The following is an 11,112-nucleotide window of genomic DNA, read 5'->3' on the forward strand; positions in this document are numbered from 1 at the left end:
TCATAACTACAGAGCTATCTGGTCTATCTTCTTACCTCTCTACCCATGGCCTCAGCAGTCCACGGCAACAAGGTTTGCTGAGAAAAAATCTGGGTTGTCCTAGTCAGCACTCCAGGGAGCATCCCTCATGAACAGATGTGTTTTCAGGCTTTAGTTTTTAATTTTAAAAACTGCATGAGGAGACAGATCAGGATGTGGTTCCTTCTCTCATTCACCTTTTTCCATCTCTTCTCCTGCTGTCCCACCCCTATGTCAATTCATCTCCTATATAAACTGACTGTCAGTCCAAACTGAGAGCTTCCTCTGACTCCACGTTCCCTAGGGAAAATGACTGAGCTGGAATGAGACAGCATTTTGCTTCAGTCATCCCTAGGAACAGAGGAGCTAACCCCAGCACAAGCCCATCCCCAACCCACTCCCCCACTACCCCCACCCCCCAACCCAGGTCTCACTCAGTAGTTCAGTCAGTGGGATTGGTGGAGAGAGTGAATTCCTCTGCTGGGCCAAGCTCCAGAGGATTATTGGGGTTGCTGCGAGGTGTTTGAACCTGGGTGCCCCTCCGGGTGCTGGAAATGTCTGAGCCAGTGCCCTCCAGCAGCTTGGCTACAAAACCAACACCAGCTGAGCGGAGTAGTCCACCACCAGCACAGGCATACAGTATAGGGTTCAGGCTGCTACTCAGGAAGGCTAGGGCAATAAGAATGTTTCGAGCCAAGGTCAGCTTCTGCCCTGCTGATCCCTCCCCTATTTTATACCCATTCAAGGCCCTGGCAGCCTGTCCCAGGTTCACAACATGGTAGGGCAGCCAGAAGGCAGTAAAGGTCAAAATGATCAACACCACCAGGCGTCCAGTGCGGCGACTCCGGCGGAATCTTGTGGCCCGCAGCCGCCGCCCAATGTCTGAGTAGCTGCCCACGATTACCACAAAGGGCAGCACGAAGCCTGTGATGGACTCAAATAGCAAATGGAAGGCTGCGTGGCCAAGGGTAGAGTACCACGTTTCACATCTCACTCTGCCTTGTGCCACTGTATGCACCTGCCGGTACACTATAACAGGCACTGCCAAGAAGGCAGAAACCACCCAGATGCCCACCAAGACTCGCCAGGCGGCTGACTTGGTTCGAAATTTCTGAGAGAGGAAAGGGCGGGCTACAGCCAGGGAGCGATCAAGGCTCATCGCTGTGATGAGGAGGATGCTGGCATACATGCTGACTCCACAGATGTAGTGGCAGAGGCGGCATCCAGCCAAACCAAAGGACCAGGTACCACCGGCCAAGGTGTGGAGGAAGAAAGGCGCTGTAAGCAGCACAGCCAGATCAGCCACTGCCAGGTTCAGGACCAAAAGGGCAGTGACAGAGCGATGTCGCATTTGGGCCAGGATACTCCACACCACGAAGCTATTTCCAGGGAGTCCCAACGCCAGGGCCAGTGAGAGCAGTATGATAGACAGGGACCGGATGAACAGGAGGCTGGATGGAATTGGTGCAGGCTGGGCTGTGGTGTTGGTAGCCATTGGGAAGACCTGGATGATGAGTTCAGGAAAGATAGGAAGGACTAGGCATAGGACAAAGGGAGAACTTCCTGACAGCCTTCACGTTTGTGTGGGGTGCACCCACCCCATAAGGACCATTAGCCAAGTGCTCAGTACCTGACAGGCTTTCCCTACACCGTGAGGTAGCATCTCTGAAATCCTTTCGTGTTCTAGTATCAGCATTTTCCAACCCTGCTTTTCAGAGGGTCGTCCTACCCTGCTACACCCATCCCCACTCCACCCTTTAGCTACCTTACAAGAGAGATGGACCAATTTCCTAACTGGGCCATAGGGCTTCCTGCCCACAGAGCCAAATTGCTAAATTTGCAGTGGTTGCATTTCCACACCTCTATAATCCTTCTTCCCTTCAGAAAGAGGCTGTCTCAGAATAAAATGGAGTTTCATCTTCCCCAGCCCTATCTTGTAAACAGTTCACCCATTCTACTGTCTTCTCACACCTCTCTCCTGTGGGGATGACTTAGTGTAGCCTTAGAGCTGACTGTCCAGTTCTCCCATCATGCTACCCTCTCTGGCCCCAACACCCCCAGCTTTCTGATTGTCTCTCACCCTATTTCCCCTTTTCTCCTACATCCCTCTCCCCTAATTCTTCCCTCGGATATCTGAGATGCTACCAGAACGAGAAGATTTGGGGTACTGAGTGAATCCAAATACTTCTCACTGTAAGTCCTCTCTCTCACTGCTTAGACCTTGTTTCCTTCATCCCCACCCATCGTCTTGGACACTTACCTTCTTTGCCAGAAGTTGGAGCCCTGGCTGGTCCAGGGTTTGGATGCTACTGTCTTGTCAGTCAGTGGGGAAGGAAGTGTTGGGGCAGCAGGGGTGGAGGAGGGGGAGGGGGCAGGAGGAGGATGGGAGAACTCTTCTGAGGGGTGGTGCTTAATGCTATTTCCTTCATCGAAGCAAGAAATAGTCCCTTTTGCCCCAAAGAAGCAAGTAAGGGGGGAAGAAAGGTCAGGGAGGGTGGGGCCAGATGTGATGGGAAATGAGAAATAGGGAAAGGGGAGGGGAGGTAGAGGTTCAGCTCTTAGGATCATGTCTGAACACATCTAGGGTTGGTGCCTGGGAAGTATTAAGGAGGTGAGTCAAGTGTAGGGAGTGTTGTTTCCTCACAACAATATTTGGTTTTGATTTTTCATTGGGGTATGGCAAGTGTCAGTTACCTGGAGAACTAAATTTCATCTGCCTTTCCCTTCCTCAATTGAAGTGTTTTCCATCCTTCCTTTCTGGTCTCCATTTTGACTCATCCCCATAGCATCACAGCAGCATAAAACTCTAGCTCTAGTATTAGAGGTGACCTGGTTCAACCCACTCATTTTAAATTTCCAACAGGTCGGCCAAGGACAAGGCTGGGAAAACCCAAAACCTTTCCCCTCTCCAGCCCATTATGTTGAGGTCTAAGGGATTTGTTGATTTGAAGGCAATCTCAGGATTTGGATCCATTCCTGTTCACAACTTAGGTGGACTGAGGCTTCCAAACCAAAACTAACCAAGATTCATCTTAAAGCCATTCCACGTTCCCTCAGTAGACAATCCCCAATCTACTTTCCTTGGTTTGGAGGGGAATGCTCATCTGCCCCATCACTCTCCCTTAATGCTGATGCATATGCTCTTGTAGATTCTCAGTCACAATTTTAGATCTAGACATTTGGGGGTTTAGCTAAGGGGTGCAAAACTAGGAAGCAACATAGCATAACAGAAAGAGCACTGGAATTGCTTTCAGAAGACCTGGGTTCTGGGGCAGCTAGGTGACATAGTGGATAAAACACCAGCCCTGAAGTCAGGAGGACCTGAGTTCAAATCCAGCCTCAGACCAGACACTTGACACTTACTAGCTGTGTGACCCTGGGCAAGTCACTTAACCCCAATCGCCTAAAAAAAAAAGACCTGGGTTCAAGTCTCTGTCTGACAATTCCTAGCTGTGTGGTTGTAGGTAATTTGTATAACCTCTTTGAACTTCAGTTTCCTCAGCTATAAAATAAAATAAAATAGTGACAGAATTGTTGTAATGAAGGTACATTAGAAACCTCATTATATTATATAAAAGTTATTAATGCCACCATTTGGCAGCCCCCCCCCATTCTTCCACATTAATTAGCTCCACAGAGGAAATGAAAGAGGTATAGACTTTGAGCAGGAGCTGTTTGTTAAGTACATGTTTGTTAAGAAGAGTTGAGACAGGGGGCAGCTAGGTGTCGAAGTGGATAGAGCACTGGCCCTGAAGTCAGGAGTACCTGAGTTCAAATCTGACCTTAGACACATGATACTCACTAGCTGTGTGACCCTGGGCAAGTCACTTAACTCCAATTGCTGGGGGGGAGGGGGGGCCAAGAAGAAGAGTTGAGACTGAGACCCAACAGACAAAAGGGAAGGTGGAATTGGCTGACCATACCACAAGCAGTTAGATGGCACAGTGCTGGACTTACAGTCAGAAAGATCTGAGTTCAACAGGTCTTCAAATCTAGTTCAAATATAACCTCCAACACATACCATATAAGCTGTGAAATCCTGGGTGAGGCACTTAATTTGCTTTGGCTTCAGTTTCCTCATCTGTAAAATGGGGATAATAAGAGCACCTACCTTTCAGGGTTGTTATGAGGATAAGAAGAGATGATATTTGCAAAGTACTTTGCTAACCTTAAAGCCCTATCTAAATATTATTACTATTACAAGGACAGAAAGATGGAAAGTATCCCAAAGAAGATTCTGGGTGAGACATACCACCAAATGCCACCTTGTGTATACCTTTGCATCAAGGTAATAAGATCATCAGAATGAAGGGGAGTCTCCTTCATTTGGAGAGCTTCACAGTGCAGCTGTCCCTTCGTCCCAGAGGTTATTCTGTGTGAGAGAGGGCTTTCTTTCATCTGATCATAAGCCTTCCTGCTGTAGTTTCAGCAACTTACTTCCTCTTGTTCCATTCTCTGAAAAGGTGCAGGAAGTAATGATGACTACTGGGTAATTTTACCCTCCCCCAGCTATCTGTTGTATTACTGGAGGGGTAGGGGTAAAATGACCAAATAACTGTCACGCAGAGGATATGAGGAAAGGCTTTGGACTAAAACCACAAGGACTGAGGTCCGATGTAAAAATTTTCAAACAATGAGAAATACAGTATGTGAGTTGTGAAATGTGAGAGTGGAAATATGTAAATTCTCCGTTTCAGAGATCCTGAAGAAGAGTTGAGTCCCATCTGTCTGGGTTAGGGAACTAACCATTTCATTCAGAACCAAACAACTTCTAAAGCAGCCAGTCAATAAAAAGAGTGTAGTTTTCATAGGATTATAGGCTTAAGAGATAGAAAGGGTTTTAGAGATCATCTGGCCCAACCCTCTCATCTTACAGATTTAAAAAAACCAATCCGCAGAAACAAAGTGACTATCAGACAGACAGTAAGTCAAAAAAGACATCCCTCCGACCTTCTTGTCAATTCTTCTTTCCTCCTCACCAACAAGTACTAGACACAGAATACTCTATCTCCTTTCAATTCTCAGTGTTTTAGAGCAATCTAAGCATCTGAACAATTCATATGTCACGATTTTTTTATGTCACATTAATATCCATAGCATGCTAAACTCACTTGGGTTTCCTCCTTTCCCTTTGCCAAACTTTAACCAAAGAGTAGTCACAGAGATTGAGGTGGGAGGGAAGACACTAGGAAGTGTACATACATACATATAAAAACATATACATGTATGTATATATATAATGTATGTGAATGTGTATGTATGTATGTGTGCATGTTATTGCTGCCTACGTGGATAGACACATGCACAGACAGCAAATTCCTTTCTTCTTCCCTTTTCCCTCCACCTTTTCTCCTAGCAAGTTCACAAGTGTAAGTCATCCATAGGTAGATCTAAGGGAAAGGACTACATTTCCCACAAGACTTGACTCAAGGATGGGCCTAATTGAAGATTCTAGGACTTCAGTTCCTGTGATACTGTCTGCCTACAGCCCAGGATGATTTCTTCAGGAGACACAAACTCAAAGAATAAAGGGGAGCCATGTAGGAACACGGTCATGTCAAGAAGCCATGAAAACATCAGGAGGACAGCAGCAATTCAGGCTTCTAAAGGCAAACTGAAAGAAACATACTAAGAGATATCTATGGTGCATGAAAGTTTGGTTTGGTTGTACCGAAGATGATGCTGTGCCTTCCCCACCCCAGAGCACATGTCCTAGAAAAGACTGCTTTCCTCTCTATTTCTTGGGAATGAGACCCTAATCTTTTACTAATTACTCAATTCCCAGCTCTTAGTATGGTTCCTGGAACATTAGGAAGTTAAGTAAGTTTTTAATCATGTTCAATTCTCTGTAACCCCATTTGGGATTTTCTTGAAAGAGATTCTGGAGTGGTTTGCCACTTCCTTCTCCAGCTCATTTTACAGATGAGGAAACTGAGGCAAATGGGGTCAAGTGACTTGCCCAGGATCTCACAGTTAGTAAATGTCTGAGGTCAAATTTGAACTCAGGAAGATGAGTGTTTCTATCCACAGCGCCACCTAGGTTCCCCTCCTGGAGCATAGAAAGAGCTTCATAAATGCTTGTTGACTGATTGGTTTTGTTGTTCAATGGTTTCAGACATGTCTGACTCTTCATTATCCCATTTTTGGAGTTTTCTTGGCAAGATCCTGGAGTGGTTTGCCATTTCCTTCTCCAGCTCATTTTACAGATGAGGAAACTGAAGCAAACAGGGCTAAGTGACTTGTCCAGAGTCACACAGCTAGTAAGTGTCTGAGGTCACATTTGAACTCAGGAAGAGGAGTCTTTCGACTCCAGGCCTGGCAGTCTATTCACTGCGCCATCTAGTGCCCCAAACTTTGATTGCATTGACCCAGAATAGAACCCGAGTCAACTGCTTTGAAGGCAGCTATGCTCACCACCATACCACCAATGCTGGTTTTACTTTAAAGCTATTATTTACTAATTTTTGGGGCCCCAATTAGATGTCCTACTTTTTATTATGTATGTTCCTTGTCTGTTCTTCTAGCTTGGTGGGACTTGAGTTTAGATGGACTTAAAAGTTCCCAAACAAGCTTGTTGAAGCAAAATTATTAAGCAAATTTATAATAAATAATTAAGCAAAATTATACACACTTATTCAAAGTACCCTCCATTGAACCCAGTAATCTGTTAAATTCAGAGTAGAATGGCATTTGGTTTATATAAATTTAAGAGACCTAGATATGGGAGATCTGAAGATGACAAGTAAGAAAGAGTAGCTAGGAGAGCTGAAGGGAAGGGAAGGAAGGAAAATGCCAGGAAAGGAAGCAGCATTTGCCCTCTTTAAACTGATCCCAAATCTTGTTTTGGTGAAGACATGAGGGCCAATTCACCCTTTGCTCCTCTATTCTCTTTGCTAAGACTCTCTCCTTCCAAGTCCTTTGCCCTGCCCACACCCTCATTCCAACGGCATATCTTATCTCTTGGTGCCAACTCTGTTGGATGTCAGGTATATGGATATTTGCTGGGGATCTGGGGAAAGGAGAGGGTATCAGGTTGAGGAGAGAGACTCAGAGCCTTTTAATTTGAATCAGAACAAAGGTTATTTCTACACCCTAATCAAGATTTAAAAACTGTACTCCTAAGACATGACCTCAATACTTTCAGCTTGGTTTGTGACAAGCAATTTAACTTCCCTTGATAGATCCACCACTTCATCCCTTTACCCACAGAGATGACAAATTTTCCATGCCTTCCATCTTGTGTGAGCCTGGTTCATGCTTTTCTAGAAATCTCTTGTTAGTAATTCACCATTTTGAAGACTTTCCTCAGATTCTTTTAATATCTCAGCGAACACTTGGGCTGTCTATCTGTTGTCTCTTTTTCTGGGTGTGTGTGATATGACCAGGATACTTCTTTTCCAAATTATAACAGTCCTAGTTGTCTTCCCTACCATTTCTTAAAAAAAAATCATTGCTAGTAATATGTTGCATGTGTTAGTAAAAACTGTGTTCTTTCCATTCACATTTGGATTACTTATAATTTTGATTCTTCTGAGGTTATGATGCACAATATAGCAACAACAGGAGGCATGGTCAGATCTGTGTTTTAGGAAAATCATTTTGAAAGCTGAAAAGAGGATGGATTGAATAGAGAGAAGACACAATGCAGGGTCTTGAACATAATAGCCCTAAATAAATGTTGAATTGAATTGATTAGGCAAATATTGGTATTAAAAGGAGAAATTTTTGTGGCAAGAAGAATTTTGAGACCATTGTGACAGATAAGTCACATTTAGGCAATACCTCAAAAAAATGCCTATGTAATAAGGAATTTTGCTTTTCTTGTTTTTGAAATAGTGGAGGCAGGGAGAAAGGGTTGGATCTTCATTTAAAAAAACAGTTTTAATGCAAAAAGAATACTCTATGTACCACCTTGGAGGGCAGAATTTTCTGTTACTAAAAATAATTTATATGATCTTGCACCTACTTGAGTCGCTCCCTAGGGGGCTATCTACTCCCAGCTCTTATGAGGGAATTTCCCAGACTAAGATGGCCCAACCCTAGCCTGACATGTGAAGAAGGAGAAAAGAGGGGAGACCTTTAAAATATCCTAGCATTTTTGTATTGGCTGGGGGAAAAAAATAACGTGCAGAAAGGTATATAAATGGCTATCTATTGTATTTACAATCTACATCTCTGGCACTGTTGGTCAACATAGCTGAGCACATGTATAAAAGTAAGCCACACACAACAAATCCTGCTCCCTGAATTCAATGGGCCTGGGGTAGATCCCACCTTTGGTATTGCACAGTAACCTTCTCATCACAAGTCTCTAGGCCAGTAAGAAGTTCAGGCGGGAGAAGAGGGGTAGTACCCTGGATTCTAGGGGAGAAATGTTCAAACCCGTATAGGGAGCTGGTAGGAGAAGAGGGCTGGAGAAATAATGGGAAAGGAGGCATAGGACTTCAACTTTTACAATCTGAGCTGCCCTCCTGAACCCCGCCGCCCGGGTCCCCATTCCCTCGTCCCTGCCCTGCCCCTCCCAGGCGCCTAGTAGCTCGTAGTTCCATGGTCCCCTCATGGGAACGACCTCCTCCTCGTGTCTCCCCGGAGCCCTCGAAGATTCGAGTGAGGAAGCGGGGTCCAGCTCGGGGCAAAAGGTCCCCGGCAGCAAAGACGTAGAGAATGGGGTTGACGCTGGAGCTGAAGAAAGCCAAAGCTGTGGCCCCGGCCCTAGCCGCCTGGCCTGCCCCTCCGAGCCGCGCTAGGGACCCACTGGCAGGTGCCAAGGCGGCCGCTGCTTGCAGCAAGTTGACAGCGTGGTAGGGAGCCCAGAGTAAGCCGAAAGCCAGCACGATGGCGCTCACTAGACGGCCTGCTCTCACGCCCTGCCTCCGGGCACCCCAGCGCCCGCTCCGCAACCGGGCCAGAGTCACTCCATAGCAGCCCAGTACCAACCCGAAGGGTAGAACGAAAGCAGTCAAGGTTTCCAGGACCAGGTGGGCTGCGGCCTCAGCAGGTGAGGAGTGGCACAGCTGGCACACTTGTCCTCCCCACAGATGTCGATAGGTGGCTGCGGGAAGCGCCAGGAGCAGGGCAGCTAACCAGACTCCAAGCAGCAGGCGTCGGGCTAGCGCCGGGCTGCGCAGGGTAGGAGCCAGGAAAGGACGGGTGACGGCCAGGCAGCGCTGCAGGCTGAGCAGGGCGGTGAGCATGACACTGGCGTACATACTGACCCCGCACACGTAGTACACGGCTTTGCAGCCCACGGGGCCCAGAGGCCAAGCCCGGCCAGCCAGAAAAGCCACGAAGAATGGGGTGAGCAGCAGGACCGCGCCGTCGGCCAGGGCCAGATGCAGCACCAGGGTGGCCGCCAGGGGTCTTCCCCGAACTGGCCTCCAGCCCACCAGGCTCCACACCACGAAGCTGTTGCCGGGCAGCCCCAGCAGAGCGGCCAGCAGCAAGAACACAGTGCCGGTGACCCGCGAGGCTGAGGAGCTCAGCAGAGTCTCATTGCCCGGGGGCCGGAGGCAGAACAGCGTCATCCTGGGAGGAGGGGGGAAACGTAGAGTGGAAAAAATGGGGACTCTGTGGAAGTGATCGGGAGTGCCAGGATTTGGGACAAACATCTCCCCTCTTATTCTTCTTGCCACGGTGTCACCCTTCTCTACCCTTGCGGCATTTCTGCCTTGGAACTCAGGGGTCTCCCACCCTCAAATCTCCTTTGGTGACTTCAGCCCTTAGGACCAGTCCGGCCCATACCTCCAGCCGTTTCCCACTTCTCACTCTTTCTCACTTCTTTTCCTAGAACCCAAGTGTTCTGTTCTTAGCCCTTCCTTTCACCCCACCACCAAGGCTTGGGCACAGAGACTCATGCTCTCTTCTTAGAGTCCAAGCGTCTTGTGCTTTCCACAAGCCCAGCTAGACTCCCGGGTTACAGAAGATTTGCCCCCTTCCCTAATCCTCTGCTGAGCCCCTCCCTCTAAATTCAAGCCCCCTCCGCTGGGGAAGGTGGGGAGGAGTTATGCAGTGGAAGAGGGAGCGAGCTGGGACTCACCCGGCAGAAAGAGCAATGCTGGGGGGCGAAGCTAGATGACCCCAGAAAAAAGCGAAAGGTGACCAAGGGGGACTGCTCAGGTCACGTACTAGGCTGGTCAGGTTCTCCGGGGCTGGGGCTGGGACAGGTGGGACTTGGGGAAGTACGGGTGGAGCTCATCCCTGAGCCTATCCTGCTGCCCCTCCCTACTCTGAACTCCAGCGAGTCCAGGCGTGAAAAAGAGGGCTCCGCCTCCCCCAGGAAACAGTATGAACTGAGGGGGTGCCGATAAAGTTCCTTGGTCAGGGATGTGTGAATAGAGTGTCTCATTCCTCGTCCTCCGCACTGCCTCCCAAACGACCCGATTTCTGCCTCCTCTTCTCTCCCCGCCCCCATCCATACCTCTGTGCATTCCTTAGTTTTTACATCTCCCTTCAGTGTGAGGAGAAGTGGGGGAGGGAAGAAAGCCAGAAAAGAGAATCCAAATCCATTCTTCTACTGTGGCCTGCTAATCTTGGCCTTCTGTCGTCCCATGCCACTGTTCTCCAGTTCCCTGACGGTGACCTGCCTCCCAGCCTCTAGTTCTCCAGATCCGGTTCTTGTCAAATCAAGCAATTCAGTTCAATTCAACCAACATTTACTGGGTGTCTACCAAGTACAAGTCTTTGTGTTATAGTCTGTGAAAGATATTTTAAAAGGGTATGAAACACGGTTCCTGGCCTCAAGGAGTTTAAAAATCTATGTGAGACAAGACATACACATGTCAACAAATAATAACAGACCTAATTCTCACGTGTCATCCTGAATGGGCAGGGCTTTGAGAAGGTAGTCCTTGAATTAAACTTTGAAGAGTGGGTAGGATTCAGATAAAGTGGAGAGGAGGGGGACAGCATACCTGGAATGGGATAGTGAGCAAATAGAAGTGACAGTGAGCAGTCTAGTTTGGCATTTATGTTAAAAAATTTAAGACTAGAGATTCAATTCAACATTTATCAAGGGCCTATGTGGTAGTATCTAGAGGAAATGGATAGAGAATTCCTAGGTCTCTCTCAGGTCATAAGATTTAACTAATGCAACAC

The 11,112-nt window shown here is 47.4% G+C and overlaps 2 protein-coding genes across 4 annotated transcripts; both read right to left on the bottom strand.

Annotated features, from left to right (window-relative positions):
• Positions 1-138: 138 nt before the first annotated feature.
• On the bottom strand, positions 139-4,456 carry LTB4R (leukotriene B4 receptor). 3 transcript variants are annotated; one of them, XM_020971855.2, is made up of 2 exons: positions 4,295-4,456; positions 139-1,522 (listed from the first exon to the last, which is right to left on the bottom strand). In XM_020971855.2, the coding sequence occupies exon 2, from the start codon at positions 1,511-1,513 to the stop codon at positions 461-463; it is 1,053 nt and encodes a 350-aa protein (XP_020827514.1). In that variant the 5' UTR covers positions 1,514-1,522; positions 4,295-4,456; the 3' UTR covers positions 139-460. The 3 variants fall into 3 exon arrangements, with proteins under 3 accessions (XP_020827514.1, XP_078007401.1, XP_020827465.1); XM_078151275.1 differs by lacking the exon at positions 4,295-4,456 and adding an exon at positions 4,040-4,265; XM_020971806.2 differs by lacking the exon at positions 4,295-4,456 and adding an exon at positions 2,279-4,003.
• A 3,698-nt stretch (positions 4,457-8,154) lies between these two features.
• On the bottom strand, positions 8,155-10,270 carry LTB4R2 (leukotriene B4 receptor 2). The gene is made up of 2 exons (XM_020971096.2): positions 10,055-10,270; positions 8,155-9,543 (listed from the first exon to the last, which is right to left on the bottom strand). The coding sequence occupies exon 2, from the start codon at positions 9,540-9,542 to the stop codon at positions 8,463-8,465; it is 1,080 nt and encodes a 359-aa protein (XP_020826755.1). The 5' UTR covers position 9,543; positions 10,055-10,270; the 3' UTR covers positions 8,155-8,462.
• Between the last annotated feature and the right edge of the window lie 842 nt (positions 10,271-11,112).

This window comes from Phascolarctos cinereus, unplaced genomic scaffold, assembly GCF_003287225.1.
Source record: "Phascolarctos cinereus isolate Bilbo 61053 unplaced genomic scaffold, phaCin_HiC Scaffold_3;HRSCAF=262, whole genome shotgun sequence".
Classification (NCBI taxonomy): domain Eukaryota; kingdom Metazoa; phylum Chordata; class Mammalia; order Diprotodontia; family Phascolarctidae; genus Phascolarctos; species Phascolarctos cinereus.

Bases quoted from the DNA above. Each gene is read 5' to 3' on its own strand.
- LTB4R (XM_078151275.1), bottom strand. From the start codon at position 4,099: ATGAGGAAACTGAAGCCAAAGCAAATTAAGTGCCTCACCCAGGATTTC. The intron at 1,523-4,039 runs GTATGTGTTGGA...CTCATCATCCAG, and splicing joins AGGATTTCACAGCTTATATG to GTCTTCCCAATGGCTACCAA.
- LTB4R2 (XM_020971096.2), bottom strand. From the start codon at position 9,542: ATGACGCTGTTCTGCCTCCGGCCCCCGGGCAATGAGACTCTGCTGAGC.